At 54.5% G+C, this 27,930-nt stretch overlaps 2 protein-coding genes across 4 annotated transcripts in view; one reads left to right on the forward strand and one right to left on the reverse strand.

The window, feature by feature from the left end:
• The window catches only part of DNAH17 (dynein axonemal heavy chain 17), a 33,195-nt gene extending 21,216 nt beyond the window's left edge, over positions 1–11,979 (forward strand). The window contains exons 55-80 of the mRNA XM_065693634.1: positions 134–295; positions 702–935; positions 1,127–1,291; positions 1,393–1,488; positions 1,581–1,798; positions 1,986–2,193; positions 2,323–2,438; positions 2,725–2,917; positions 3,005–3,240; positions 3,486–3,608; positions 4,374–4,578; positions 4,828–4,992; positions 5,117–5,257; positions 5,358–5,528; positions 5,715–5,837; positions 5,971–6,164; positions 6,260–6,408; positions 6,556–6,683; positions 6,918–7,145; positions 7,636–7,827; positions 8,370–8,549; positions 8,881–9,063; positions 9,458–9,640; positions 9,759–9,902; positions 10,415–10,640; positions 11,348–11,979. Coding sequence (XP_065549706.1) covers positions 134–295; positions 702–935; positions 1,127–1,291; positions 1,393–1,488; positions 1,581–1,798; positions 1,986–2,193; positions 2,323–2,438; positions 2,725–2,917; positions 3,005–3,240; positions 3,486–3,608; positions 4,374–4,578; positions 4,828–4,992; positions 5,117–5,257; positions 5,358–5,528; positions 5,715–5,837; positions 5,971–6,164; positions 6,260–6,408; positions 6,556–6,683; positions 6,918–7,145; positions 7,636–7,827; positions 8,370–8,549; positions 8,881–9,063; positions 9,458–9,640; positions 9,759–9,902; positions 10,415–10,640; positions 11,348–11,595 — 4,611 coding nt within the window. The 3' untranslated portion in view covers positions 11,596–11,979. The remainder of the gene's footprint in view (positions 1–133; positions 296–701; positions 936–1,126; positions 1,292–1,392; positions 1,489–1,580; positions 1,799–1,985; positions 2,194–2,322; positions 2,439–2,724; positions 2,918–3,004; positions 3,241–3,485; positions 3,609–4,373; positions 4,579–4,827; positions 4,993–5,116; positions 5,258–5,357; positions 5,529–5,714; positions 5,838–5,970; positions 6,165–6,259; positions 6,409–6,555; positions 6,684–6,917; positions 7,146–7,635; positions 7,828–8,369; positions 8,550–8,880; positions 9,064–9,457; positions 9,641–9,758; positions 9,903–10,414; positions 10,641–11,347) is intronic.
• Positions 9,967–27,495, reverse strand: PGS1 (phosphatidylglycerophosphate synthase 1). Of its 3 annotated transcripts, none has more exons than XM_065693638.1 (10): positions 26,272–27,495; positions 22,976–23,165; positions 22,794–22,871; positions 21,649–21,748; positions 20,813–20,967; positions 20,254–20,374; positions 19,155–19,688; positions 15,050–15,198; positions 12,620–12,762; positions 9,967–11,529 (listed from the first exon to the last, which is right to left on the reverse strand). In XM_065693638.1, exons 1-9 carry the CDS (start codon positions 26,403–26,405, stop codon positions 12,643–12,645), a joined length of 1,581 nt encoding a protein of 526 aa, XP_065549710.1. In that variant the 5' UTR covers positions 26,406–27,495; the 3' UTR covers positions 9,967–11,529; positions 12,620–12,642. The 3 variants fall into 3 exon arrangements, with proteins under 3 accessions (XP_065549710.1, XP_065549708.1, XP_065549709.1); XM_065693636.1 differs by having other exon boundaries at positions 20,254–20,432; positions 20,778–20,967; XM_065693637.1 differs by having other exon boundaries at positions 9,967–12,218; positions 20,254–20,432; positions 20,778–20,967.
• Between the last annotated feature and the right edge of the window lie 435 nt (positions 27,496–27,930).

A 27,930-nucleotide genomic window follows, 5' to 3' on the forward strand; every position in this document is an offset into this window, starting at 1 on the left:
TATGAGACCCCACTCAGCACTGCTGACAACCCCAGCCCTATGAGACCCCACTCAGCACTGCTGACAACCCCAGCCCTATGAGACCCCACTCAGCACTGCTGACACTCCACTCAGCAGCCGTGCTCTGCCCCAGGTCATCCTCTGCTTCTCCCCGGTGGGCTCAACGCTGCGGGTGCGTGCAAGGAGATTCCCCGCCTTGGTGAACTGCACGGCCATCGACTGGTTCCATGAGTGGCCGGAGGATGCGCTCATGTCCGTCAGCAGCAGGTTCCTGGAGGAAACGAAGGACATTGAGGTGAGCCGGGCCCCTGGGTCAGCGCCTGCTGTGTGTGCACAGCCCTGTGTGCTGGCACTGCTCTGGGGCACAACCTGCCCCTCTGCTGCTCCCCGTGCTGCAGCGTGCCCGGGGGTGAGCTCCAGCCAGCCCCACACTGGGCAGGTGGGGACGAGTGGTTCCTCATTTCCCTTTTGTCCTTAGAACACCACCACAAATAACAGTCTGGAAACAGTAGCTTTTCCCCCGTGCAGCCCAAGTTAACCCCAGAGAATAAGAGGCAGGAAACCAGAGCTGAGCTCAAGCATCAGTGTCATTAGTGCTGTGGTCGCCTGCGTTTCTCAAAGATGTGCTTCATGGCGCCCGCATGGGCAGCAGGTCATTGTGCTCCTGGCAGAGCATCTCACCGCCTGTGTTCCTGCTGCAGCCCGAGGTCAAGGTCTCCATCAGCAAGTTCATGGCATATGTCCACATAAGCGTAAAGGAGATATCCCAGATCTACCTGGCCATGGAAAGGCGCTATAACTACACCACACCAAAGACCTTCCTGGAGCAGATAAAGCTCTACCAGAACCTGCTGTCGAAAAAGAGGGATGAGCTCTCAGCCAAGATCGAGAGGCTGGAGAAGGGGCTGATGAAGCTGCAGAGCACGGCGTCCCAGGTGCCTGCCCACAGCATTGCTTATGCATTGCATCCACTGCGTGTCTGATGCAGGGAGGCAAGAGGAGGCGCATCCCTGCAGCGCAATCATGGTGGCCATGAGGTCCCTGAGTGTACTGAGCCACTGCTGTGAGGCTGGGCAGGGCTCAGCAGGATCAGCCCTCTGATGCACTCCATTTCTCCCCTATGCAGGTGGAAGACCTGAAAGCCACTCTGGCGGTCCAGGAGGAAGAGCTGAAGGTGAAGAATGAGAACACGGATAAACTGATCCACGTGGTGGGTGTTGAGACAGAGAAGGTCAGCAAGGAGAAAGCCATCGCTGATGCAGAGGAGCTGAAGGTCCAGGCCATCAACAAGGTGAGCTGGTGCCCACCACGCCGGGGTCCAACAAGGGACAGGGCAGGATGAGCGCTGTTGCCTCCGGCCGCTCATCCCATCCCGTCCCCTCGTTTCCCCAGATCGTGGCTGAGAAGCAACAAGCCTGCGAGACCGACCTGGCGAAGGCGGAGCCGGCACTCACAGCTGCCCAGGAGGCCCTCAACACCCTCAACAAGGTGGGTGACCCTGCAGTGGGAAGCAGCTTCCTGGCTGGTGCCGGTGTCCCCACACCAGGGTGATGCTCAGCGGCCCCATGGTCCCTTCCTAGAACAACCTGACAGAGCTGAAGTCCTTCGGGTCGCCACCCCAAGCAGTGGTGAACGTGACAGCAGCTGTGATGGTGCTGACAGCCCCCAAGGGCATCATTCCAAAGGATAGGAGCTGGAAGGCAGCAAAAGTTATGATGGGAAAAGTAGACACTTTCCTTGATGCCTTAAAGAAGTACGACAAGGAGCACATCCCTGAGTCCTGTCTCAAGGCGTTTGTGTGAGTCCATGGCTGGTTCCTGCCCCTCTCCCAGCCCTGGGCACAGTATCCAGGAGAGACCATCACCCAGTGAGCTCAGTGGGGTCTGAGGGCCAGGAGGGATCCAGGCGTCTGCTCTGCCCTCCCTCCATGGGCAGTCCCAGGGGTGCAGCTTGGGGCCGTAGCCAGGTGTGTTCTCCTGTTCCAGGCCCTACCAGTCAGACCCCACTTTTGATCCAGAGTTCATCATGTCCAAGTCAACAGCTGCCGCGGGCCTGTGCTCCTGGTGCCTCAACATCGTCCGCTTCTACGAGGTGTACTGCGAGGTGGAGCCCAAGAGGCAGGCGCTGGTGGAAGCCAATGCCGAGCTGGCGGAGGCGCAGGAGAAGCTCACTCGCATCAAGAACAAAGTGGCTGTAAGCGCATGGTTCCCCCTGGCGAGCCCAAGGCGGGTGGTGCTGCCACCGCAGCAGCCGCCGGCAGCTCCCCGCAGCAGCTCCCCGCGCTGGGTGCGGGAGGTGACGGAGCTGTGCTGTCTTCTGAAGGAGCTGAACGCCAACCTGGCAGCTCTCACCGCCAAGTTTGAGCAAGCTACGGCTGAAAAACTCAAATGTCAGCAGGAGGCTGATGCAACCAACAGAGTCATCACGCTGGCAAACAGGTACCGTGCAAGCACTGCCTGCCCGCTGCTCCCTGGCGTTGCCTGGTGACAGTGACACGGGGGTCATGGAAGCATAAAAGCCCCCTGTACCCTCCCCAGATGGAGGAATCCCAAGCATGAACGGGGACAGAAATGTGGGGAGGGTGGGGGAACACAGCCAAGGAGCCGTGTGCCTTGGTGTGGGCAGCCTATCACCAAGTGAGGGGGGCTAATCCCAAGGGCCATGGGGCATACAGCTGAGTGTCCCCTGGCACCGCAGCAGCCACCATATCCTCTGACCCCTCAGGCTTGTCAGGGGCCTGGCATCCGAAAACGTGCGTTGGGCTGAGTCGGTGAAGATGCTCAGGGAGCAGGAGAACACGGTGTATGGCGACGTGCTGCTCATCTCCGCCTTTGTGTCCTATGTCGGCTACTTCACCAGGAAGTACAGGGTGCAGCTGCTGGACCAGCACTGGATCCCTTTCCTTAGCAGGCTGGAGGTGAGTGGCCGCGGGTCCCATCCCCATGACCGCTGGCACCGAGGGGCTCCCTCTCCGCTGCAGGCACCCAACAGCCCCTTCTCGCAGGTGCCCATCCCCATCACGCCGGGGCTGGACCCCCTCAGCCTCCTCACTGACTCTGCTGACGTGGCTACTTGGAGCAACCAGGGGCTGCCCAGCAACCGCACATCCACCGAGAACGCCACCATCCTCTGCAACACCGAGCGCTGGCCCCTCATTGTGGACGCCCAGCTCCAGGGCATCAAGTGGATCAGGAACAAATACGGGGAGGAGCTGCAGGCCATCCGCCTGGGCCAGAAAAAGTGAGTTGGGTGCTGCAGGATGGCCGCAGGCTCCGGAGGGGATGCAGGATGCTGTGGGCATCCACAGGCTGATCAGACCAGGGCACCCGAGGGCAGCAGCGCTCACAGAGCACTGACACCCCTGCAGGGCCGGGGCTGGGGGTCACCGCAGGGATCCCACAGGGCGCAGGGTACCCACCCCAGCTCACTCCATGCAGTGCATCCCCCCCCCCATCCCACCCCACATCCCTCCCATCCCACTGCAGCTACCTGGACACCATCGAGCGGGCAGTTTCCGAGGGACAGACGCTGCTGATTGAAGACATGGGTGAGACGGTGGAGCCGGTGCTGGATCATCTGCTGGGCAGGAACACCACCAAGAAGGGCAGGTCAGCACACCCTCTTCTTTGGTGCCAGGTTTTCCTTGCTCCAAGGAGCCACTGTGGCCATAAAATGCCGATTTGCGCCCCTGTGCAAGAGAGCAGCTGGGGCCTGACCCTTCCCTGCTTTTAGATTGGAGCTGAGGAACAATTCCTGCCCCAGAGGGTGCTCAGGCATTGAACAGGCTGCCCAGGGCAGGGCTGCAGGCACCGGCCCTGCAAGTGCTCACAAACCATGTAGATGAAGCCCCCGGTGACATGGTTTAGTGGTAGCCTTGGCACTGCTTGACTGCTTGGACTTGATGATCTTTAAGGTCTTTTCCAACCCAGCTGATTCTATGATTCCCCTGACCTCTGGCCACATCTCCGTTTTCTCCGGTGTTTCCCAGTGGGGATATTTGTGGTGGATGTGACTTTTGGACTGTCCTGCTCTGAGAATCCAGTCCATGTAGTGATTCACACCATGTTCCCTGTGCATCTGCAGTAAGGTCTGGGAGGGTTTATTTCCAGGAGTGCGGGGATGGGGCTCAGGGGCTCCCTTGTTTTGTGACTTGGAGCCTGCAAGAAGCATCAGCCCCGAAGCCGGGGGAGGCTGTGGCAGGGCACCTCCAGCTCCTGCTCCTTCAGCCTTTGGCACTTCTGCCCTTGCTACACCTTTTCCTGGCCACAGAAATACATCGCGCGTGGCCAGAAGCAGCACCTGGAGTTGAGGGATTGTCTGTGCTGAGTTACTGCCAAGTGCATGCAAACTGCTCCGTTTAATTAACCAAACAGGTACATCAGAATAGGAGACAAAGAAGTGGAATATAACCCAAGCTTCCGCCTGATTCTGCACACCAAATATTCCAACCCGCACTACAAGCCAGAGGTGCAGGCTCAGTGCACCCTCATCAACTTCCTGGTGACGCGGGAGGGACTGGAGGACCAGCTTCTGGCTGCTGTGGTGGCCAAGGAGCACCCGCACCTGGAGACTCTGAAGGTAGGGACCCGGCTGCCCGCGAGGTGGTGGCAGAGGGGGCTGGGATTGCCGCAGGGGTTTGCTGGTGGGGAGAGGGGAGAGCGCAGCTCCAGCACCTTGCTGCCATTGACCGAGAGCAGAGTGAGTCCCGGGCAGAGCCCGCCGTGGGTCCAGCATTGCCCCATGGGGCCTGCTGCTGCCACGGGCGCTTGTGCTGCTTCACCGTGAGTTGGTGTCTGACCACCACGGGTCTGTGTGCCGGTGCTGTAGGCAAACCTCACAAAGAGCCAGAACGAGTTCAAGATCAAGCTGAAGGAGCTGGAGGACTCGCTGCTCGCCTGGCTCTCTGCTGCTGGGGGGGACTTCCTGGGGGACACGGTGCTGGTGGAGAACCTGGAAACCACAAAACGCACGGCCATGGAAATAGAGGAAAAGGTAAGTGAGGTGCCCCAGTGAGGCAGCAGGACCCGTCCTGGGGCACCCGGAGCTCAGCCGGAGGTCGGGTCCTGCCTGGGCACGTGCCAGGGCGCTGGTAACACCAACCCTGGTGTGCGGCCAGGTCAAAGAAGCAAAAGCCACCGAAACGCAAATAAACGCCGCTAGAGAGAACTACCGTCCGGCGGCAGAGCGAGCGGCGCTGCTGTACTTCATCCTGAGCGACCTCAGCAAGATCAACCCCATCTACCAGTTCTCTCTCAAGGCAGGCGCGGAGCAAGGATGGGATTGGGCTGGGGGCTCGCGGTGTCTCGGCTGGTACGGGAGCCCCCGGCAGTGCAGGCTCTGAGCTGGATCTTCCCCAGGCGTTCCATGGGATCTTCGAGAAAGCCATCGAGCGCGCGACACCCAGCGATGACATCAAGGAAAGGGTGATGAACCTGACGGACGAGATCACCTACTCGGCCTATGTGTACACAGCACAGGGGCTCTTTGAGAGAGACAAACTCATTTTCCTGGCCCAGGTTGCCTTCCAGGTACTGCGAGCGCGTGTCCGGGCTGTCTGTGGTACCTTCCTGTGCGTGAGTTTGTGTGGGTTTCCGCAGGTTGTTCTACTTGCGCGCTGCTGCCGGCTGCTCAGCAGTGGCGCACCCAGGGCGCAGCCCTCGCGCAGGGGCTGTGCGTGCCGGGGCAGTGGCGAAGCTGCGCTCTCACCTTGCCAGGTCCTCATCCTCGAGAAAGAAGTGAACCCCGCAGAGCTGGACTTCCTGCTGCGCTTCCCTTCCAAGCCTGGCGTCACGTCCCCCGTGGACTTCCTGCAGCACCACTGCTGGGGCGCCATCAAGGTCGGTCGCCTGCTGTGCCGAGGCGATGGCAGCGCGGCGGGTGCGGGGTCGCCTGCAGCACCTCCTCAGAGGAGGGTCCCCGAGGGCGAGCGGAGCCCAGCAGTGATCAACCCCCTCTCTGTGGGACCTGAAGGTGCTCTCAGAAATGGAGGAGTTCAGGAACTTGGACAGTGACATTGAGGGCTCAGCAAAGCGATGGAAGAAGTTTGTGGAGTCAGAGGCGCCAGAGAAGGAGGTGTTCCCCAAGGAGTGGAAGAACAAGTCTGCGCTGCAGAAGCTGTGCATGCTGCGGTGCATGCGGCCAGACAGGATGACCTACGCCATCAGGTGCTGTCCTGGCCAGAGCTCCGCAGCATCACCACACCGGCTGTGCCGTGACCACGCTTGCTCCTAACTCACATTATGGGTTTATTTTTCTGTAGGGACTTTGTGGAAGAGAAGATGGGGAGCAAGTATGTGGAAGGAAGGAGCGTTGAGCTTGCCAAGGTGTACAAGGAGAGCAGCCCCTCCACGCCGCTCTTCTTCATTCTCTCCCCTGGCGTCGACCCCCTGAAAGACGTGGAGGCCCTGGGTGAGCCACTGCCCCCTCCTCACCAGCGCTGGCCCTCGATGGCTGCTGCGGTTGTGGTGTGAGCTGTGAGCAGCCAGCGCGGCCCCTCCGTGTACCGACAGCACCAAGAAATGGTCTCAGGCTGTGGTGGTTTCCTCCCCTCCCCAGGCAGAAAACTGAACTTCACCATCGGAAACGGGAGGATCCACAACGTGTCACTGGGGCAGGGCCAGGAGCCGGTGGCAGAAAGAGCCCTGGAGGTGGCAGCTGAGCAGGGGCACTGGGTCATCCTGCAGGTAGGTGGTGAGCACTGCTGCCAGCCATGGCTCACAGTGTCCCCGGGCTCTCTCATCCCCGGTGCTCCCACTGGCACTAGTGGAGTATCCGGGACGGCTGAAGCTCAGGCACTGCCAGCACAGGCTCTGCTCCCCTGTCCCGGTGCATTGGCCATCATGCACAGCCGCAGTCTCAGCCCATGCAGCCACTGGGTCCAGGTTTGTCTGAGTGGTACAGGAGAGTTTCTGTCGCAGAACATCCACCTGGTGGCCCGGTGGCTGCGCACGCTGGATAAGATAGTGGAGCAGTACAGCACAGGCAGCCACAACGACTACCGGGTGTTCATGAGCGCCGAGCCAGCCCCCAGCCCCGAGTCCCACATCATCCCGCAGGGGCTGCTGGAAAACTCCATCAAGATCACCAACGAGCCACCGACGGGCATGTTCGCCAACCTGCACCAAGCCCTCGACCTCTTCACACAGGTACCCGCCACTGCACGCAGCTGCCAGGTCCGTGTAGGGCTCACCCCGGCCCTGGTGCTACGGGCTGAGCATCAGCGTGGCCATGGCTGCAGGCACAGGAGCTGGCCCACCCCAGCGCATCCTCCTGTGTGCCCAGAGCCCCACCTGTGGGGATGTGATCTGGGAGTAACCAGAGCTGAGCCCAGGCTCCTGAACCAGGGAGGGTGCTGGATGTCTCGTGCCTTTCCCAAGGCTGGATGTCGAGCTGCTGCAGCTGGGTGCCGTGAATGAGCTGCCTGGACTGTCAGCAGGGGCGGGTCTATGTGTATGTGTGTGTTTGTAGTCCTAAATTGCTCATAAACAAGTGAGTGCAAAAATTAACAAAGTAGCAAGTCTTTAAAAGGTAATTTCATGCTTATTTATTAAATAAACAACCATCAGATTCCTTTGTCCTCCTTTCTAGAGGAATATTTACTCACTGCCAATCCCCTCTCCCTTTCATCCACTGCAGGATACCTTGGAGATGTGCACCAAAGAAATCGAGTTCAAATGCATCTTGTTTGCACTCTGTTACTTCCACGCAGTGGTGGCTGAGCGGCGCAAGTTTGGTGCCCAGGGCTGGAACAGACCTTACCCCTTCAACAACGGGGACCTGACCATATCCGTTAACATCCTGTTCAACTACCTGGAGGCCAACCCCAAGGTAAGGGGCTGACAAAGACACCGTACCCCAGCGCAAAACACACCACGACAATCAACCCTTCTTAAAGTGTCAGCAGAGAAGGTGCAGAGTCTCCTGAGCTGGGTTCAGCACTAGGTGGGGACAAGGGCTCGCTCTGGCTGGTGCTTCAGTGGTTGGTTGGGTTGGTTTTGGTATTTTTAAATGACATCCACCTAAAAGGCAAAGCCTGCCCCAAGAATGAAGATGCAATGAGTAGGATTGAGGTCTCACCTTCAGCAGAGCCCTGCTTTCCCTCGGCCTTACAGACATGATCAACACTGATCTGAATAAGGATGGGATAATGGGGTTCAAAGTATGGATGGCCCAGGACAAAGTGAAATCTGTGGCTGAACACAAGAGACACCCAAGACAAGGTCCCCTGCCTTGCCCCCTTCACTTGGTCAATGAGACTCTGTGGTCCAGGGTCCATCAGTTCCCTGGACTCTGGACAGGTCATTCCAAGAGCTCTGTGGCCCTGCAGCGTGTGCAGCCACAAGAACCCGATGGTGAGCTGCTCCCTGTAGGTGCCGTGGGACGATCTCCGGTACCTCTTTGGTGAAATCATGTACGGGGGGCACATCACGGATGACTGGGACCGCCGGCTGTGCCGCACATACCTCAGTGAGTACATCCGTGTGGAGATGCTGGACGGGGAAGTGTACTTGGCTCCAGGGTTTCTGGTCCCTCCCAGCTTGGATTACAAGGTAAGAAAGATCAGCACTGCCCTTTGCTGTGGAAAACCACTGCTCGGGTAAGCATTTGCTAGTCAAAGGTTCCCTCATGCTGTAACCAAGGGGGAGGATAGAGGAAAAAATAGTGGAAACATGCAAAACAGCTGCAAAACTAATTCCTGTGGCTGGGGGTGGGAAAGTGAAAAACTCAGGTAAGAGGTGAGAGAAAAACCATCCTGAATAAGAACCGCCAGGAGCTGTGCCCCCAGCACAGCACCACGGTGCCGCGTTCCCAAGGCTCGAGCCAAACTCGACTCCTTTGTCTGGATGTGCTAAAATAACATCAGTGTTGCCCTGTCTGCAGGGCTACCATGCGTACATCGATGAGAACCTGCCCCCCGAGAGCCCCTACCTGTACGGGCTGCACCCCAACGCGGAGATCGGCTTCCTCACCACCACCTCCGACAGGCTCTTCCGCACCGTTCTGGAGATGCAGCCCAATGAGTCGGATGCGGGAGGCGGTGCGGGCACCTCCCGTGAGGAAAAGGCAAGTGGAGCTTCTGCCTCCTTACAGTGATGACGACTCAAAGGGCAGGCGGGGAGCACAGACACACAATGGATGGGGAACATGCCCTGTGGCAACAACTGCTTTCCTACCAGTGCAAGGCAGTACAGAGTGATCCCAGCTCAGCGCCTGTCGCTGCAGAGCTCACAACAAACTCTGCAGTCCTGGCTCAGCAGGACATTCCTGTCGAGGTTTTATTTAACTAACCTTCTTGGCTATCAAAAGAGCTGCAGCTGTTTAGGATCTAAGAGCAGTTAGTAAAGGAATAGAGTATTAGCAACAGAGGAGAAAGCACAGAAAAACATGCTGGCAGAACAGAAAAATCTTACTAAGGCCATGGCCCACGAATTGACGGCATTTCCCCTATTCTTCCCAGGTGAAGTCAGTCCTTGACGAGATCATTGAGCGGCTGCCAGAGCCCTTCATCATGGCAGAGCTCATGGCTAAAGCTGAGGAGAAGACCCCATATGTGGTGGTCGCCTTCCAGGAATGCGAAAGAATGAACTTCCTGCTGCATGAGATCAGGCGCTCGCTGAAGGAGCTGGACCTGGGCCTCAAGGTACGCAGGAGGCCAAGCCCAGGAAGCCGCTCTCCCAGTTTGTGGCTGCATTTCAGACCCAGCACATCCCCCAGCTGCTGCCTTCAGCTGAAGCTGCCCCCACGTGTCTCTTCTAAAGGGTGAGCTAACAATCACGGCCGCCATGGAGGACCTGGCAAACGCACTCTTCTACGACACGGTTCCCGAGTCCTGGACCCGCTATGCCTACCCCTCTCTCCTCAGCTTAGGAGCCTGGTATGCAGACATGCTCCTGCGCATCAGGGTGAGCACCTTTCCTGTGGAAGTTCAAGCTTAGAGAGCAAGCAAACACCACACAGGACCAGGGGTCACCTCCATCGGAGTACAGTGGTTGACTGCTTTATTTTTCAATATTAACTTAAGCCATTGGATTTACCTGCAGTGGCCTCTTACCCAAGAACAAGAGCAGAGGTTTGAGAAGGGTTCACCATTAGAGTATATCACCATTTCCAAAGAAAGAACATCGTTAACCCCATCAGAGCTTTATATGCCTCAGAAGAAAAAAAAATAATTCATAAAACCATCTATTTAAATGTAGCTTTGTTAAAAAAATAACAGCAGCATCTCCTGCGATCCACGTGAAGGGTTCAGCTCCATTGCTGCACTACTGCCCACCTCCAGCCCCGTGTCCCCGGCTGGAAGATGCCAGACATTTGTGCAGGGGCCTGTGAAGCATCACTTCTGTCAGTCACTGCTCCCCGCACTGTTCTGCTCCTCAAAGCACACATTTCACTCTCTGCTAATTTTATTTTCCAGGAACTGGAAGTGTGGACAGCAGACTTTGTGCTGCCTCCATCGGTGTGGCTGGCAGGATTCTTCAACCCCCAGTCCTTCCTCACGGCCATCATGCAGTCCATGGCCAGGAAAAATGAGTGGCCACTGGACAAGATGTGCCTCGCAGTGGATGTGACCAAGAAAAACCGTGAGGAGATAACAGCTCCGCCCCGAGAAGGCTCCTACGTGCATGGATTGTTCATGGAAGGTAACAGACTGCATCCTTCAGATGGTTGAGACCTGGAGAAAGGCCAGTGCAGCCTTAAAAATCCTTCGGGTTGTTGCTACTCACTGGTTTACCCGCATGTGCACAGCTCTTTGTATGCAGCAGAGCCTTGAGTCCAGGCTCACACTTTGAGTCCAGGGACACACCAGCTGAGGGCAGCACCCGCCAGGTCACAAACCAGACACTTGGGGTTTGGAAATTGAGTGTCACAAACATGAGCACTGGGGTGGCTGAAGCTACATGGTTACTAAAGTAAATATATTGCATTTGATGTGAGAGCAAGACAAATCAGGAACCTCCGAACCTAAAATAATTACTGCTAAAAAGCAAGGGGGAATGAGAGGGCAGTGGCAGCAGAGCACCAAAGGGGCCCATTTCACAGACAGCTTAGCATGGTTTCCACCACAGCCAAGTGCCACTTTGGGCCATGCACTGTTCATGCAAACCCATGCTGAGGGGATGAGAGGGGACAGAATTTATTTGCCATCCCACAGGCATAAGGCAATACGCATTCATGAGTCCCAGTGAGATGAGAACATGTTAGTCCCAACCATGGCTGCAACCTTCACACTCCCTCCATGACTGCTGCTAGAGCAGCTCCTTTCCTCCCACCAGCAGTTATGAGAGCAGCCCCCGCAGTGGCACAGGCAGGGCAGAGCCAGGACGCTGCTGATGTGGTGTCATTGCAGGTGCGCGCTGGGACATCCCCTCGGGTACGATCGCAGACTCGCGGCTGAAGGAGCTGACGCCCATGATGCCAGTCATGTTCATCAGAGCCATCCCTGTGGACCGCGTGGACACCAAGAACATCTACGAATGTCCTGTCTATAAGACGCGAATGCGAGGTCCCACCTACGTCTGGACCTTTAACCTGAAGACGAAAGAGAAAGCCGCTAAGTGGGTCCTTGCCGGTGTGGCTCTGCTCTTACAGAGCTAAACTGGAATGACTGTGGGAAACAGCACATCCTTTTACAAAAATAACTCAATGTTGTGTAACTTAGGCTAAGGTTGATTGTACCCAAAGTATTTTAGCAAAGTATCAATAAAGCCATGCTGGGGCTGCTGTCATGGTGAACCTGCTCCTCCAGGACATGGGGTTTCTCCTGACGGATGCTGAGTTTCAATTGGTGGTTTCTGATAAAGTGCTGGTCAGGAGCCAGACCACTGGAGGAAACCAAACAGAACAACTGCAAGCAACTCCCCCATCCCCTTCCTCCTCACAGCACTCTGTCTTCTGTGCAGGACGTGTTTACTCTCAGCAAGTGGGAGGCTTCCAAAATTCACATGAGCACCAAAGGTCCTCTCAGGCCTCTCCATAATTCGTGAAAGACACTCGTAACACATTGTAACATATACATCAATGGGGTCTCCAGAGATGGAGGCAAACATATGTAAATACAACGGATGTGTGAACACTCAGCATCAAGGGCACACACTGGAGTGCCAACTGCATGGCCTGTGCACAGCACAGAGGGAAATCTAGGAGCAGTTCCAGGAAGCTCAGGAGGGCTCCAGTGAATCACTGAGTGGTTGAATAGCCAGGCACATCCAGGGCACTGTCTGGAACAGAGAAGGTAAAACAACTGCCCCTGTTAACCAACATCTACAGGGGCAAACAAAGCACGGATCAGATAAAAAGGTGACAATGCATTTTAAATATTCCAACATTGTTTTCTATTGAACACAATTCCACTCCACAGAACTCTGAAAGGGGTATTTCAGAACTGGAAGTTTTATTCCTATGCATGGGAAATACCCTTGTAGGCTTCTCTTTCACTGACCCTTACAGAAATTCTAGATGAAACCCGACAGAGACCTTGCACAATGATTCTGGTAAAAGGCAAGTACCTCAGAAAAGAGATGCCAGGTTTTTCCTCACATCATCTATGTTTCCATCATGTGTACTTCCTAACTGCAGTCAGTGCAATACAAATTCCTCATAAGAATGGCAGAAAACTCACCCAAAGCAGCAACTTTTCTTCTTTCAAAAGAAATTCTTGATCAGAGGTGTTACCAGCTTCACCCACAGCTTCACGTAACGATTTGGCTGCTCAAATGTTGATGATGAGACTACACCTGAGCAGAGGTAAAGCTGCTCCTGCTCCTGTACAGGGAAATAAACATCATCCCAGTGAATCCTAAGTGTTAAATCATGTAATGGCCTTTAGGAGGAAAAGGCAAATACTCGGATAAAACTGGCCACGGACCCTGCTGAGAACATGTATCATTTCTCCTCAAGCCTGCACATAAAGAGCCTCGTTCCACGCAGCACAACTACGCTACAGAGGGGCCAGCACAGGATCTGCCTTCATGCCTGCTGTTACAGCACAACACCCCCCCCCACCCCCATGACTCTTAGTGCACCCAATAATCAAACCTCAAGAATTAGCAATTTAAACTCCACAAAGAGCAAAGGCAGGAGGGTTTGCCTTGCTGTGCCCCATGGCTACAGGAGTGCCCAGCTTCTGTTTCAGAAAGCTCCCGAGTCCCTCACTGCAATTGCCAGGAGAGGAAACCTGCCCATAGCCTTGAGAGATGGTTTCGCAGCTCTTTCTAGACACAGCCCAAGCACCATGTTTCAACTGAAGGTGCAGAAGTGATTTCAGCTGAATTACCAAAAACAATTTGGCTTCTCCCATGTGTACACAGTGCTGCTGGAGGAAATGACCTGTCACCATGATAATACACACTCACATCACACATGAGAGCAGCTCTTTCATCAAAGGTAGAAGAGGTTTTCTTATCAAAAGCAGACAGGCTGAGATGTACAGGCAAACAAAGAGCAGCCTGTAAATCTGTTCATAATCTGTTTCTCATTAGCTAAGCTGTCACAACCAACAGAACATGCTCTGCGCTGGGTATAAACTCAGAGTGGAACAGGGAGGCAGGAACCAAGCACTGGAGAGTAATACCAAAAAGATGAACCAACAACAGAAGGAAGACAGGAGTGTGCCAAATCAGTCTGACTTTAGAATCTTCAAGAGCTCCAAGAGCTCCAGCCAGCCCTGCTCCGAGGTCGTGCCCCGTGGTCAGCGAATGCAGTGAGGTTGTCTGATCACAGGAAGAGAGACCAGTTCATTGAGAGAGCACCCAGAGATACCTGAGCCCAGAGCTCAGCAGCACTTCCCTGTGGAACTGGATGTTACACGGACAAAGTGATTTCATGGCAGCACCCCAGGAATGTATTAAGTCTTCTAAACAAAGATCACAGTACAGTAAACAAACAGCCAACCTCAAAATCAGCTTCCAGCAAATGGGAATGGTTTAAAGCCCTTTCAATGAGATCACTGCGGCACTGCCTGAGAAAATTCCTTTGTCATATTTTCATTGATTCTTCCCTTCCATTAGAAACAAGCAGAGGCAAGACATGAATTGAAATATTCAAGCAACTCTTCCAGTAATAGAATTGTTTTTGATTAGACAGACTCTGACTCATCCTGTGGAAGAGCCCTGATGCAACAGGGCAATTCCCATTGATCTTGAAGACAACTGTGCCTGCTTAGCCAGGGCTTGGCTTAACAGGATACACTTTTGAGATCCCTAAGTCACACACAGAAGAACCACACCAATTTGCTCTGTATCAGAGCTCCACATGAGAAATACTTGGGACAGGCAGTTCCAGTGGAAGGTTCAGAGTCAAGACAGGCAGGATTTAGAGAAGCAGCAAGTGCTGACCAGTCCAAGCTGCCCAGTTAAAAATCATAATACTAAATAAAAAACCCACACCAAACTGGGATGTTGAGCACTAATCCACTGAAAAATGTTTGTGCCAAGACTGCCATATTATCATTCAAGATTATAATGTGTCATGTAATTTCATGGGCAATCCAACCAGCCCAGAAACACTCTTCTTGTAGAAGCTACACTAAAAGTCCTGCCTTTGCTCACCTCCACAGAGCCACTCAAAAGCTAAAGGATTGGCTTTCATATTCCTACAAAGCAGTTCCCACATGCCCAAGAAGCAAAATCCTCCACAAGTCCAAGATAAGCAATTCCAGGGGCCTTACTTCATACCCTCAAGCACGGTGAGACTTTGGCTCTGTGCAAACACTGGGGCTGAGGCCCAGGAACATGCTGTGTGAGCAGCAAGGAGCAAGCACATCCTCCCTGCCTGCCATGGCTCAGCATCCAGTGCCTGAGCACTCCTGATGCTCGAGTTCACTGGGGACACATGTTCTTTCCCATTATGGTCTCCATTTCCCAGAAACAGGCACTTGCAGCAGGCATCTCATCAATAGTCACTTAACTGACAGCTCCTGAGACTTCCTCTGCTCAAGAAGGTTTAGAATTAATACAGCTGTAGGATTTTATTGCAACTGTGTCATCAGCATTCCCTGTGTGACAGGCAGCGGCACAACATCCCCATCATCCCCCCGGGATGAGCCACTCACCTGGTGGAGTTGCTGCTGCAGAGCTTTGTTTTCCGTCACTATCGCGACCTGAGCTTCCAAGTCACGATGAACTGACCGATATCCAAAATTCGGAGAGCCAATGAGGGTGAGGCAGGGAAGATCACTTCCTGCCAGGTACAGCCAGAGGCCTGCAGGGAAAACAGGAGAGGAAAGGAAGCGTGGCAAACAAAGGATGTGACTAGGGCAGCCTCCCACATGTGCTTAGAATGAACCAAGCACGTTAAATGACAATCACCATAAAAGATCAGGACACAACAGGAGCTTCCTTACAATGATCTTGCAAATCTTCATATGAACCCTGGGGGACCCTGGCACAGTTTGTGCTGTTCAAACATGGGTGCTCCACACCCACTGCCACCCTTGGGACACGTGCTCGGGAATATACATACACTGCATGGGGGCCCCAAATAACCCAGAATAAGTCACTATCATCAAGTCAGAGGTTGTTTTGCACCACAGCATATCCCAGAAATGCTGAAATGAGACAAACTGGGTTTCAGTGAAGCAAAACTGGCACACAGCATGGGCCAAGTCTGCACCAGCCCAGAGGGCAGCACGGTCGCCCAGTGACTGACCCCCTCCCAAGGCTGCACATGGCAGCACATGAAGGGACATCTCCTGCTCTGACAGGTGAATTCACATGAAATAAAGTCTCGTAAGAGAAGTGCAAACTATTGCACCCACTCGCTTCCTGCGCAGCCACTGAAGATGAAATCAGACTCTTGCCAGGGTGCAGGACTCCCAAGCCCACTCACCACTGCAGCTCACACACAAATTCACCAGTACAACAAAGGCAAGCGTGACGCAACCCAGGACTCTCTTTTCCAGCACAAGATGGAAACACCACGCTGTTCTCAACACCCACTGCACCACAGCAGGGATCCCACAGCAGAGCCAGGGCTATTGCCCAGGAGAGCCCAGCCAGACATTCCTGGGTATAAATGGACCCAAAGAGTGTTTGCTCTCCACTTAGCACAGCACAAGCACTTAGAACAGCACTGGGCACATCCCTGATAGATGGCTTATCCCTACTGCAAGTCACACAAAGACTACAACAAAGAAACTGTGGCATAAAACCACCTAGTCCTTAAAATAGCAGCAGGTTTCCTAACTCAACCCCAGGGCAGTTCCAAGAATGCCTTGAGTAAGACACTGCCGATTCACCGCTGGTTCCTGTAACCTCCTCCCAGCCCCCACACTGCAGTCAGCAGCATCGCTGCCACTTTCAGTTACTCGTCCCAGCACAGTGCTGGCATTGCCCAAACTACGGGCACCACCGGCTCCTGCACAGGCCCCTCCTCACAGAGAGGCAGGTGCTGACACTGGGGGGTTTGGGACACACCACAAAGCAACTGAGGGGCAGTGAAACTCAACAAGTTCTTCCACCCCACTGCCACCGCCACAGTGCCCAGTGCTGGGCTCGGGGCAGCACGAGGCTCTGCCCCAGTGCAGGAACATGCTCCTCGCTCCTTCAGAGCAGTCACGTGGCAGCACCAAGGCTTCAGGGTGTCTCTGGCTTTATGGCCACCTGGCAGGATCTGCTCAAACAGTGACTCACCTTTCCAGAAAGGGGAAGAGCCATTTCCCAGCCACCATTCATGAGCAGTAATACAGGTTTATCTCGTGCAAACAGGCACCTGCCCGGCACTGTCACCCCACTTGCATGGAAGGGATCTAATCCTGAAGGATCCTGCGTCACCCCCACCAGCACATACAGCCACACAGCACAAGATGTGTGGATGTGCAGGGAGGCTTCAGGTAGCCCCTCTCATTGCAGGGGTTTGTGTTTCCCACTCCCACAAAGCTCTGCACTGAACAAACCCAAGGACAGCCAGAACCCTGGTGGCTGTTGTGCCTGAGGACACAAAATGTTTTAAGAGGAGCTGGAGGGGTGTCCTACAGGAGACAAAGAGGTATCTTGTCTAAGCCCAAAAAGGAAGTATCAACGGGCACTATGTGCTGCTGGAGATCTCATGTCCCCTTCCAGAAGCTAGGCTCCACGTGCAACTGCCCTCCATCTGACTCCAAGGTTTCCTCCTTTTCCCTGTTCTGCCCTGTTCTCCCTTTCACTCACACTGCGTGACTCTTGCAGAATGAATCAAACATGTGCCAAGGGGCAGAGTGTCAGATAGGAGCCACACGCTGATCCCTGCAGCACTGCAAGGCAGCACACACCTCCAACATCCCTCCTGCCAGGCACGGGACCTGCTGAACTTCCTCTAGAGAATACCATACACAGACAGCCCAAAGCACCTCACCAGAAGGCACAGCTGCCCAAGAAGGGACTAGCTGTCACAAACACTTTGGTAGCTTGGAAAAGCAGCCCATGCCCGAGCTCAATCCACACCAAACCACAAAATCCCACTTGGAGTCAGCAGTGCCCAGCAAGGGGGGGAACCTGTGAGCCACAGATCACTTGAGCATGTGCTTCCTGGAAGACAGATCACACAGGACTTGCCAGGCAGCCACCTCCTTCAGGCCCCGAGATAAGGGTTTACTGGACCAGGGTGACTGGTCTCGCTGCAGGAGGGGCACAACACTCCTTAGGAAGGTTTGTAGTTTCAACACAGAGGCAGCGAGTAACACTTGTGTGTTTTCTCGAGTCAAGAGAAGGCCTGAGCAGGTTTCTCTCCATGCCAGTTCTGAACCTGCTCTGGGCAGCCCTGCAGAAAGCAGGGCACACAGAGGCATCGGGCACACAGAGGCATCGCCACAGTCATGAGCACTTGTCTCCTTCAATAAACAGAGGAGAACAACTTAGGAAAAGGAACAGGACAGAGCCCAGGGGCTGCATCCTCCAGTGCCCAAATCCCACGTGCTGCAAACAATGGGGATGTCCCTCAGCACGATAAGGCTGAGGAATGGCTCACGTAAATTACTGCCAAGCTGGGAACTGCTTACAGGAATTGCTGTCCAAGGGGAGCACTAAACCATCACAGGAAGTGACACCGTGACACAGCCCAGAGCTCTGCTTGCAGGAGATCTGAGAAACAGAACACGGCAAAGATGTCTCAGCTCAGCCAAGGGCTGCCTGAGCCTGAAACCAAGCCATTTTGTGAGGAGTTCCACTGGGGCACCTCCACATGGGAAGACCCTGAGAACCTCGACAGTTATGAACTGTCAGAGGCACCAGTCTTCTCTAAACCAATAACCCCCCCAATTAGACTTCCTAAGTTATTCACATCGTTAAAATCTATTACTGAGCAATCAAATAGCTCCCTACTGTGTCTAAAGTAGGAGAACATAAGAGTCAAGGGCTGCATTTTCTGGAAGGAGAATTTGGAGACACAACCAGCAACAACAAGTTGGAGGAAACACTTATGCTCTGGTCAAGATGGCACTGAGCTTGTGAAGGCTGTACACATCTATCAAGCACGAAAGAATCTGAGGTGTTGCAGCAGACCATGCTGGCAGTATTAATTACCTTTGTTTGTTATTAGCTACATTTGTTAAGCAACATGCATTTCTCAGCAACTTCCCCTTCATCTCCCAGCAGGCACATGGGTGCAGTTACTCACTGTGCTGCACTTTTCTGTATGCCCTGAACAGAAGCTGCTACAAATTTCTTAACACCTGCATCATCCCTGTGAAAACCTGCTGCCGAGAGAACACAGCACCCAGGACCCCTGAAGAGGCACCAGCAAGTTCCCTTCCTGCTCCTGCTGCAGATCCCACCCTGGGGGTCCCGGCACAGTCACCACTTCTTACTGGTGAAACTGGCTGGAGGGATATACAAGAAACTGCATCACAGTTACTGTGATCATAAACACATCCAGATGCTTTCATATCAAGCCTCTCATCACCCCTTGGTGACAGTACTGTCACCATGGGACAGTTCCTGGATATTCTCTGGGTCTATACTCAAATCAGAAATCCAGAGGCAAGACATGACTTTGCATGGTTGTGCCCTGAGTGATTCAAACCTCCCAGGTTTACGCAAGCAAGATGTTCAACCCCTGGATGAGTATTCTGGAGGTCAAGTCCAGACCCAGCACTCAGCCATCCCCTCACCAGTTGCACAATCCAAGTATGCACAAGCCTCAAACACCTCTTTGAACAAATCTTCCTGGGGAAGCCATCTTACCTTTGGCATGGAAAGTCCACCCGGCCCTCGAGTACTCCTGCAGTTGGACCCTCTCCTGCTGGTGGAGGTAGCAGACCTCACTGTAGAACTGGTGTTCAATGTAAACGTAGGCAGCAGGGATGGCACCTGCCACCCCTTTGGCACCAAAAAACCCATTCACCTCTGGTGAGGCCAGGAGGATCCGGTACTCAGCTCTCGTGCCCAAGATGAGGTCCATGTACGCTTGGGTCAGGTTGAAGTAGCCAGTGGTGAGGTATATCCTGGCATCCCGTTCAGCCTCTGTCAGCAACGTCTCTGTGACCACCTCATCTATTTGAATCCCAAAAGGTTTCATTTGGATTAGGGGATAGATCCAAGTGTCGGGTTCTGGTTTCAGATCCCTGGATGCTTGAGAGCCCTTCTGGGATAACAAGGAGCTGCCTTGCTGGCTGCTGTGGAAAGTCTTTGCATGAAGGAGCTCTTGTCGGGTCCTGGCAGAGTTGATCACCTCCATGACCCTCCGATTTGCTATCTCACAGTAAGCCACCTTGTCCCCTGCAGGAAAACCACAGGACACTGGGTTTCAGACCTAAAGTTACAGACCTACATTATCACCTATCATGTAGCAGGAAAAGCTACTGATGGGACACCAACATGAGAACAAAAAGGAGCTAACACAGAGACCGCACAACTTTCCTCCCCACGTCTCAAAAACAGATGAAAGTTTCACATTATGTACACCCAGAACATCTGGCATTTTACAGCTATTAGTATCAAAAGCAGAAAGAACCTCTCAAGGAATTTAAGTTCTTGTTTAAGGTCATAAGCAGCATAATTACAAACAAGCAATGAGACAGGTACAGGGCCAGTTCTCTCCTCTGCCAGGTGAGCTGGTGACAGCCACTGTGCTTAGGAACACCCCGAAAGACCCAGTCTCAAAACTGGAGCAAACCTGATTCCAATAATGGGTGTCACAGAAATGGGACACCCTTGAGCCTGTTAACAATGGTCAGACATGCAGCAACCTGCCAATGGATGGAGTTCAACATCCACCAACTCCAACTTTCACTCCCCTCCTCTGGACCATATCCTCCAACCAGGTAAGAGAACTCCCTCCTACCCTGGTAGGGGTGCACCATCCCCTCCATCATCTGCACTGTATCATCTCGCTGCAATTGCAGGGACACGTCTCCAATTGCATCCACCAGCTCCGTGAAGAAGTCTGCGATCTCAGGAGAGTCCTGCAGGAGAACATAGCGGTCCTGGCGATTGGTGAAGTACAAATCACTCAGGTTTGCACTAGGAGAGAAAAAGAACAGTTGAGTTCCAGAACTGAGCATAGGTCTGTGATCCTGAACACCCCGGCCCATCACAGATCCCACTCTGAACCTAAGTACAAACTGGCCATTTCCTTTTGAATCTTGAGAAACCTTTCTCTTTCCCTTTTGAGAAAGGCTCTCTTACACATGAAAATCTCATGTGGCAGAGCTGCGGTTGCTCTTCCATCTCAGAAGAGCATTGCTACGATGACTGTGGAAAAGCCAGAGGCAGCTATGAAGCTCAGACAGCACTGGCAGCATGCACACCTTGCCTCAACACCTCAGCTAAATGAAGCATGGAAGGGCTTGAAGAGGCAGGACTCACCCGCTGAGGATCACATTATCATCAAAGAGATAGACCTTGATGTGCTGCAGTCCAATGGTCTCATTAAAGCGCTCTGGAATCAGGAGCCTGAGCAGCCCACGCAGATTCGGGGTGTGGAAGAGGGACACACGGACTTGCTCGGGAAACCGCTGTAGCAATGGAATCAGCATTGTCCGGGAATTCTTCCGACCTGGGAGACAAGGGGAGTTTCACAGAGGGGATCTCACCAGCCAAGGGATACCTCATGGCACCACAGCTGGTCACCCAGCATGAGCACCCAGTTCATCTGCAGGCCCTCAGAGCACCCAGCGCATATGCTGGCCCTCAACATGTCTCCCTTTCTTTCCTTTCCATTTTATTTCTTTTTCAGTCACTTTCACTTGCACTATGTCAGTTCTGAAACCCACACTCAGACCTGCACCTTCACTGAGAAAGGGCCACTGAGCAGGTCTGACACCTTCCAAGTTTCTTGATCAAGCCACACCTTGCACTAGTAACACTTGCTACAAAGAGGCACCACAAGGGTGTACAGCTACTTCTGCCAATTCCCACTTTCTTTTAGAAATGAAAATATAAGAGAGCATGCTGGATAAGGGCAAGTGCACTGGCAAGAGAACTAAGCAAAAAAGCACAAGCTTCACAGAGCAGAGTTCGGCCCTTCTTGCTCCAACCACCTATTTCAGAAGAAAAGCTGCTCAGCTTGAAGATCTTCTGGGCATAAGCAGTTCCTGGTACACAAAAGGCCACTTTTGAGAGGTGTATCATTTAAGCAAGTAGGTCCAACTGGTCAAGACAAACTATCTGAAAAAGCAGTCTACGCAGCCTAACTGTACACTAAGCCTCTGAACAAAGAAAGCATCGTAACACCTACCCCGAGATCCTCTGGTGTAGTCCAGAAGAATGGAAACTCTGAGGTCAGATGATCCCTTTGCTTGGAAGGATTTCTCCAGCGTTTCTTCTAAGCAATCCACCTGCAGAGAGACATTTCTCTGGTTACAGAAAGCAAATAAAGCTTTATAAAGAAAGCACGCAGCAGCCAGGAGGCTGGTGGCCACAAAAGCTTCCACACCCTGCTATGAGTCTTTCCCACTCATGCAAATCACTGCTAGTTTAGACTCTGCATCTGTCAGACTGGCACCCTACTCTGTCAGCCTAAAGCAATGCCTGAAAGGGCATCAATTTTGCATGTGCACATTCTTGAGCCTCTGAAGAGCAATTAATATTAGCAGAAAAATTCCCACCACCATTCCCAAAACACAGGATTTGCATTACCAAGGAGAAGCCCTGGAGGGACTCACAAACGGTGCAGAGGCAGCTTCATCCCTTAACTGCAAGGCTGTTTGTCACATGCAAACTCACATTTTGTGTACAAGCCCAGACAAAGTCAGGCACAAAGCCCTGGGCAGGCCCTTGTCCACCTTTATCCTGCTGTGGAATTTGCATTCTAGCATGAGAAACCGGCCAAGGTCAGGCTTCTCCCTAAAGGGCTCACAAATAACACTTTTGTTTCCAGGGGAAAGAACAGGAAATGGAAAAGGTAAACAACTTGAAGCAAAGCTGACCTCTGTCTTGAATGCAGAGAGCTGCTGTTCCTGCACTTGGGGGGCAGAACATAGCACTACACACATCAACTTTGTGTTCGAGAGCAATGCCCAGCAAAACCCTTTACCCTGATCCCAGCTCCACAACCCCCCTATGGACACTCACACTAGCTTCTGACAGGCTCAAAGATTCGGGCTAGTTATCCCGTGAGGAAGTTCAGTAGCTCCATGGCTCTACACTAGGCCTCAAACAGAAACTACATGCAAAAACAACCTCCCTTCCAAATTCCTCCCTCTCCACCCCAGGAAACTCTCTGGGAGAGGAGAATCCCTGTATCAAAGTTTTCAGGACATTAAAGCTCACAGAATGCTCCTCACACACAGCTCTTGCACCACAGGAGCAGAATGCTTGTCACAAAGGCAAACACTTCCTTTCAGCCACTTTCTCCCCTTCCTAAACCCCTTCCACACTCACCAGCTCCTGCTCAAGGAGCCCTGTTCCCAGGTAGAGTGAAGCCATCACCACTCGCTGCTTGGCTGATTTTATCTGTACCTGGGAATAGCAGAACGTAAGTTAAGGCTCATCCTTGGTCTTGAGACCACAAGCTGCTGTGATTCAGTGCACAGGAAAGCTGCAACTTGGAACCCACAACCTACCTTCAAGAGTTCATAGAATTCAGCTGGGGATGAAAGCACCTTGATATGTGAGCTGGAGATCCCAAACTCTGGAACCAGATTCCCAATCCACTGGAACCTGTGTGCTCCTTCTGGACAGAGGGAACAAGGTGGGGCTGTGATCACAGGAACAGAAGGGGTGAGCAATGGGGCTAGGAGAAGCCATGATGATCTGTGGAAAGAAAGATGGGGAAATTCTTTACATGGAGCCCTCACTTCCCACAGTCAGCCTCCAAGCAGCGAAAGAAAGAGCTGCAACCAGGGCCAGCAGAGGACAGCAACAACATCATTCCCCTTCCTTAACCCCAGCTGAATTCTGAAAGTTCCTCAACAAAATGAAAAATGCCTCAACCCCTCACCTGTATCAAAAAAAAAGATCCACAACACAAGAAGTGTCTGGCACAAGTCCCAGCAAAAGCAATGAAGTCACAGCATCAGAAGGACCAGGTGACCGAGTGTGTTTCAACAGGTACAAGCCAAGAACCACAACTGAGGAATATCGGGCAGCCTGTACAAGGATGCTGCCTGCACTCTGCACAAGGTCTAAAAGAAGGTCAAGACTTCTACACACTTCAAAGGAACTGTAAGGGAAACAGCAGGAAGCTCATTCTTTAAAAAGGAATTTCAGAACAAATTTGATTCATCTGAAGTCATTTTGGGAAGAAATCAACTTAGTGCCAACAGCCATGCCGGCAGGGGTGGGGGGAAAGAAGCAAATGGCATCTTTTCTCTGGAGGCTTCGTGCATGCAAATTCATCAAGTCACACAACAAGCCCTGGCAGGAGGCTGCCCACATGACAAAGCCACATTTCAGCACAATTAGCAGCAGCAACTCCCATGAGATGCGGGAATCAACGAGCAAGGGACTGAACTAGAGACACACTGTGGCCTGCAGATCCTACTGGCAGGAGTGAGACAGAACCACACTGCTGGTCTCACCCAGAGGAAGGCTGGATCCCACAGGCCAACAGGCAGCCACCATCCCGTGACCCATCCCCATGTGCCTGCCCCACCACACACCACAAAGAGACTCGATTATGACCTTTACCAGAATTTGTTACGAGGAACTTTTAGGTTTTACCACAATCCAAAGCCCAAATGACCTCAGATTCCAGGAAGATGATTTCACTCTTTTGCTTCACGATAAAACACTGGATCTTCACAAGGTTTCTGAACACCCTTACGCAGAAGCCACCGTTGGCAGTTGTGTTTCCTGGAAAATCCACTACTTTGTCACTGACTATTCATCACACCAGAAATCTGAGTCAATCCCTGCAAGAATTCCTAGGATGGTGGTTTTCAATGGCTCGTGTGGTCCAGGCTCAGACTCAACACCCACCAGCTGTACAGTTACCAACAGGCTGCTAAAGCAACAGAAATGTTCCACTGCAGAGGTTAAAAAAGAGAATCAAAGCAGAAAGAAAATACAAGAAAGGCTGGTTTCAGTACATAAATATTTTCTTTATAATCCCACTGGTACATCCTGGCCACTTGCACTTCCAGAAGCCAGTGGCTGAGAAGCCACTCTCCAGAAACAATTCCAAGAAGCCATTTCCTGGCAAAGAGCACAAAAACCATGAGTCACAGTGGCCACACATGGTCTGTGCTCTGAGCAACAGCAACACAGTGAGGCCCTTCCTGGCTGCTGTGGGTACGACCCATCAGTGCCACCAGCACCACTCGTTTTGAGCCTCCAGATTAACCCAACATATGCATGATCCCCACTAACTCTGCACTCAGGAGTTTTACTGCCTACACAACTTACAGTGCCTCAGCACTCTTTGATCTTTTAATCCAACACTGACATTTCAGACCTTATTCAGTGCTGAAGGCCTGAGGCTTTTATAATTAGCCCAGAAATCAGTATTTTGCTGCAGCCAACAGTAACAATGCCACAGCAAACACCTATCAAAGCGGCAGCTTCTACCCACCCATCACTGAACTCACGACTACCCAACCACCACAGGATCCTTCCAGCTGAACACACCCCGCAGCCAGGAACCCTGTAACACTACAAAGAAATCATCAAAATTCCACACTTCAACAAACCAGCTTTCAGAGAAACAGAAATGGGGGCGGGGGGAGCCCTTCCCACGTACTCCCCGCCACCGAGTTAACTGGGAAGAGAAAACGGAACTACGAGGAACCACCTCAAATCTTTTCTGTGTCAACGCTGACCCTAAATATAAACGTGGGATTTTTTGTGTGTGTTCTATTTTTAGAAGTTGTGGCTTTGGTTCTGAGACTCGTGATGGAGCCGAAACACTCCTTCAGTGCAAAACCTCAACTGCAGCACCAACAGTGAAGTGAAACTACAGGATTCGGTACTCTCCTTTCGCCACACAGACGTCACTGCACCGGGGAACCTGCAGATCGCGTGTCTGAGCTCAGATGTCTCATTCCAGGACTCAGACCAGTAACCGATCTACATTAAAAACACCGACGAAACCAAAAGAGAAGTTTGGGAAGAATTTCCTTGGCTTACAAGAATATCTGGCAGGACACGGGCTGAGACAGCAGCGAGGAGCAGAGAGCAGCAGCATGCAGACGTGCTGCAATGCGAGAGGCTGCCCCTGCAGAAAAAAACCCACACCAAAACACATAACATCCCTCCTGCACTCTCTTACCAGTACAGTGCAAAGTGATGCCTGAAGACTGGGGGAAAAGGCTGGTTTCTGAGCTTTAAAGACTCCAAAGCATTTTGTTTGATCACTTCTGAACCCAGCATGTGGTTCTACAGAAAAACAATCCCCTCTCGGTATTTAACGTTTTGCTTTTAGCACGACCTGTGCTGAGCCCCACAGAAAGAGGCACAAAACTAAGGCAGCGGCCAACAGAAGAAGAGAGGCAGCTCAGCGGAGATCCGTCTGGAATGGTGAAAACGCCCCGTGCGCGTTTCACAGCTCGCCTGCACCAGCACAAGGGCGGCTGCACAGGGAGCGGCCCCGGCTCCCCTCACCTCTCTCGCTCCGGCGCAGCCGCAGCGCAGCCGGGCCGAGCCCTGCTCCCGCCTCCCTCCCTTAGGGCAGGCGGGGGGACCTCGCCTTCCACCGGCGAACCCCGACCCGGGCGCAGCCAAACCCGGGCAGCCCCGTGGCAGAACCCGAGCAGCGCCCGCGAGGCCGCTGCAAGCGAGCGGAGAGCGAAAACCGCAGCGGCAGGAACGGAACGGGCCCCGCCCGGCACGGACAGAAGCGACGGGCGCGGGGCAACGCTCCCGCCAGGGGCTCCCCGGCTAACGCGGAACCGGCGCCGGGGGCGCTCAGCGCGGCCCTTACCTGCGGGCGCGGCGGTCGCGGCCGCGAGACAGGCGGTCCGAGAGGCGGCCGAGCAGCGCGGCCAGGCCCAGGCGGCCCCGCGGCAGCCAGGCCGAGAACCGCCGCCACAGCGCCGCACCCCCCGCCGCCGCCATCAGCCCCGCGACACTTCCGCTTCCGGCCGCTACTATGGCGACGTGCCGCCATGCGCTTCCGCTTCCGGCCGCCGCCGCCCGCTGCTGCCGTTCAGCGCAGGGCCCCGGAGCGGCGGGGGGGCCGCAGCCGGGGGGGGGGGCTCCTCGCCCGGCCCCTCCCTGCGCCCGCAAGGCGCGTCCCGAGCCCCGCTCCGGCCGTGGCCGCCGTCCCGGCAGTGGCAGCCCCTCCGCTCACCCACAGCCACCCGCGGCCGAGCCCCCGCCTGGGCTGGGTGCCCGCGGGTCCCCGCACCGCGCGGGTCCGTGCCCGGCCGAGCCCCGCGGTCCCCCTCGCAGCCCCGCTGCCGGGAGCCCGGAGCCGCCGCCGCGGCCGGAGCGTCCCGCGCGTCCCTGCACCCGCGCCCCGCTGCTGCAGGCAGAGCTCCAGAGCTCGCCCGCGTCCCGGCCGCGCTGGTTCACCGCAGCCTCACTTCCCAGAAGTGCGCGGCTGGTGCTTATCCCTGACCGGCAGCCCCGGCTCCTCCAGGGCAAATCAAACTGTGTAAAAGAAACCCGCGGACAAAGCCGGGGCCGTTTCCCGGCTCCACGCTGACAATCGCCAAACGAAAATGCAGCGAAACCAGGTGGGGATGGGGGCCCCGGTGCCCGCGGCACCGCTCGCTGCTGCCCTGCCAGGCCCGGGCACGGCAACGGGGTGCGGAAATCCCTTCGGGACAGAGCCCGCTGAGCCGCGGCACTGGGCAGCGGCCGGCAGCGCCGTGGCTGCTCGACCTCCGCGGATGGGCGCCTCGGTCCCGGTCCTCTGCCGCGGCGGTTGCCAAAGCACCGACCACACGGAGCACCCCAGAGCTCCCGGAGCCAGCGCCGTCCCCAGCTGCCGGCCACAGTCACCACTGGGGCTACTTCCACCATCCCACAGCCCTCGTGGTCCACAGCTGCCCGGGAGCAAGTCTTCAGGCGGGTGGCCGTCTCCTGGGAGCCCCTGGCACGACATCGGGGGAGGATTTGCCTCTTATTGTCCCCTTGTATCAGTCGAGGGGGGTTTACTTCGCAATGGTCCCCTAGGAAGCGCAGCGGTGCTGGCAGCAGCCTGGCACCTTGACACAAAGGCCAGCAATGTGCTGATGCCGGATCCGGGTCCAAACCGTCACTGCCCGATCGGGTGCCAAATGGGGGTGCCCCCAAAGACGCGGGGGTGGCTTTGCGGTGCTCTCCCTGGGCCCCGGCATCCCCGGGCCCCAGCTACTGCCCTCCCCGTCCCCTGAGGGCGCCCGGGCCCCAGGGGGGGGCTGCAGCCGCCCTGCCTGGGGGCGTCCGGGGCTCGGGGCAGCCCGTCCCGGCCGGCCACGGGAGAGGAGGGCGCGGAGCGCGGGGGGGGCCGGCCAGGACTCTCCTCTTCTTAGAAGGAAAGAGCGCGGAGGGGAGCGGGAGGGGGCGGCCTCGCTGCCCGGAATGGGCCGGCGGTGGCTGGCGGCGCGCCGAGGCGGGCCGGGCCGGGCGGGGCGGCGGGAGGGCGCCGGGGAGC

The sequence above is a fragment of the Lathamus discolor genome, chromosome 13 (genome assembly GCF_037157495.1).
Source record: "Lathamus discolor isolate bLatDis1 chromosome 13, bLatDis1.hap1, whole genome shotgun sequence".
Classification (NCBI taxonomy): Eukaryota; Metazoa; Chordata; class Aves; order Psittaciformes; family Psittacidae; genus Lathamus; species Lathamus discolor.

Coding starts and splice junctions, on each gene's coding strand:
- PGS1 (XM_065693636.1), bottom strand. CDS start 26,405: ATGGCGGCGGCGGGGGGTGCGGCGCTGTGGCGGCGGTTCTCGGCCTGG. Junction 23,166..26,271: donor CGCGACCGCCGCGCCCGCAG/GTAAGGGCCGCG, acceptor TTCTTTCCACAG/ATCATCATGGCTTCTCCTAG. Junction 21,749..22,793: donor GGCTCCTTGAGCAGGAGCTG/GTGAGTGTGGAA, acceptor GTCTCTCTGCAG/GTGGATTGCTTAGAAGAAAC.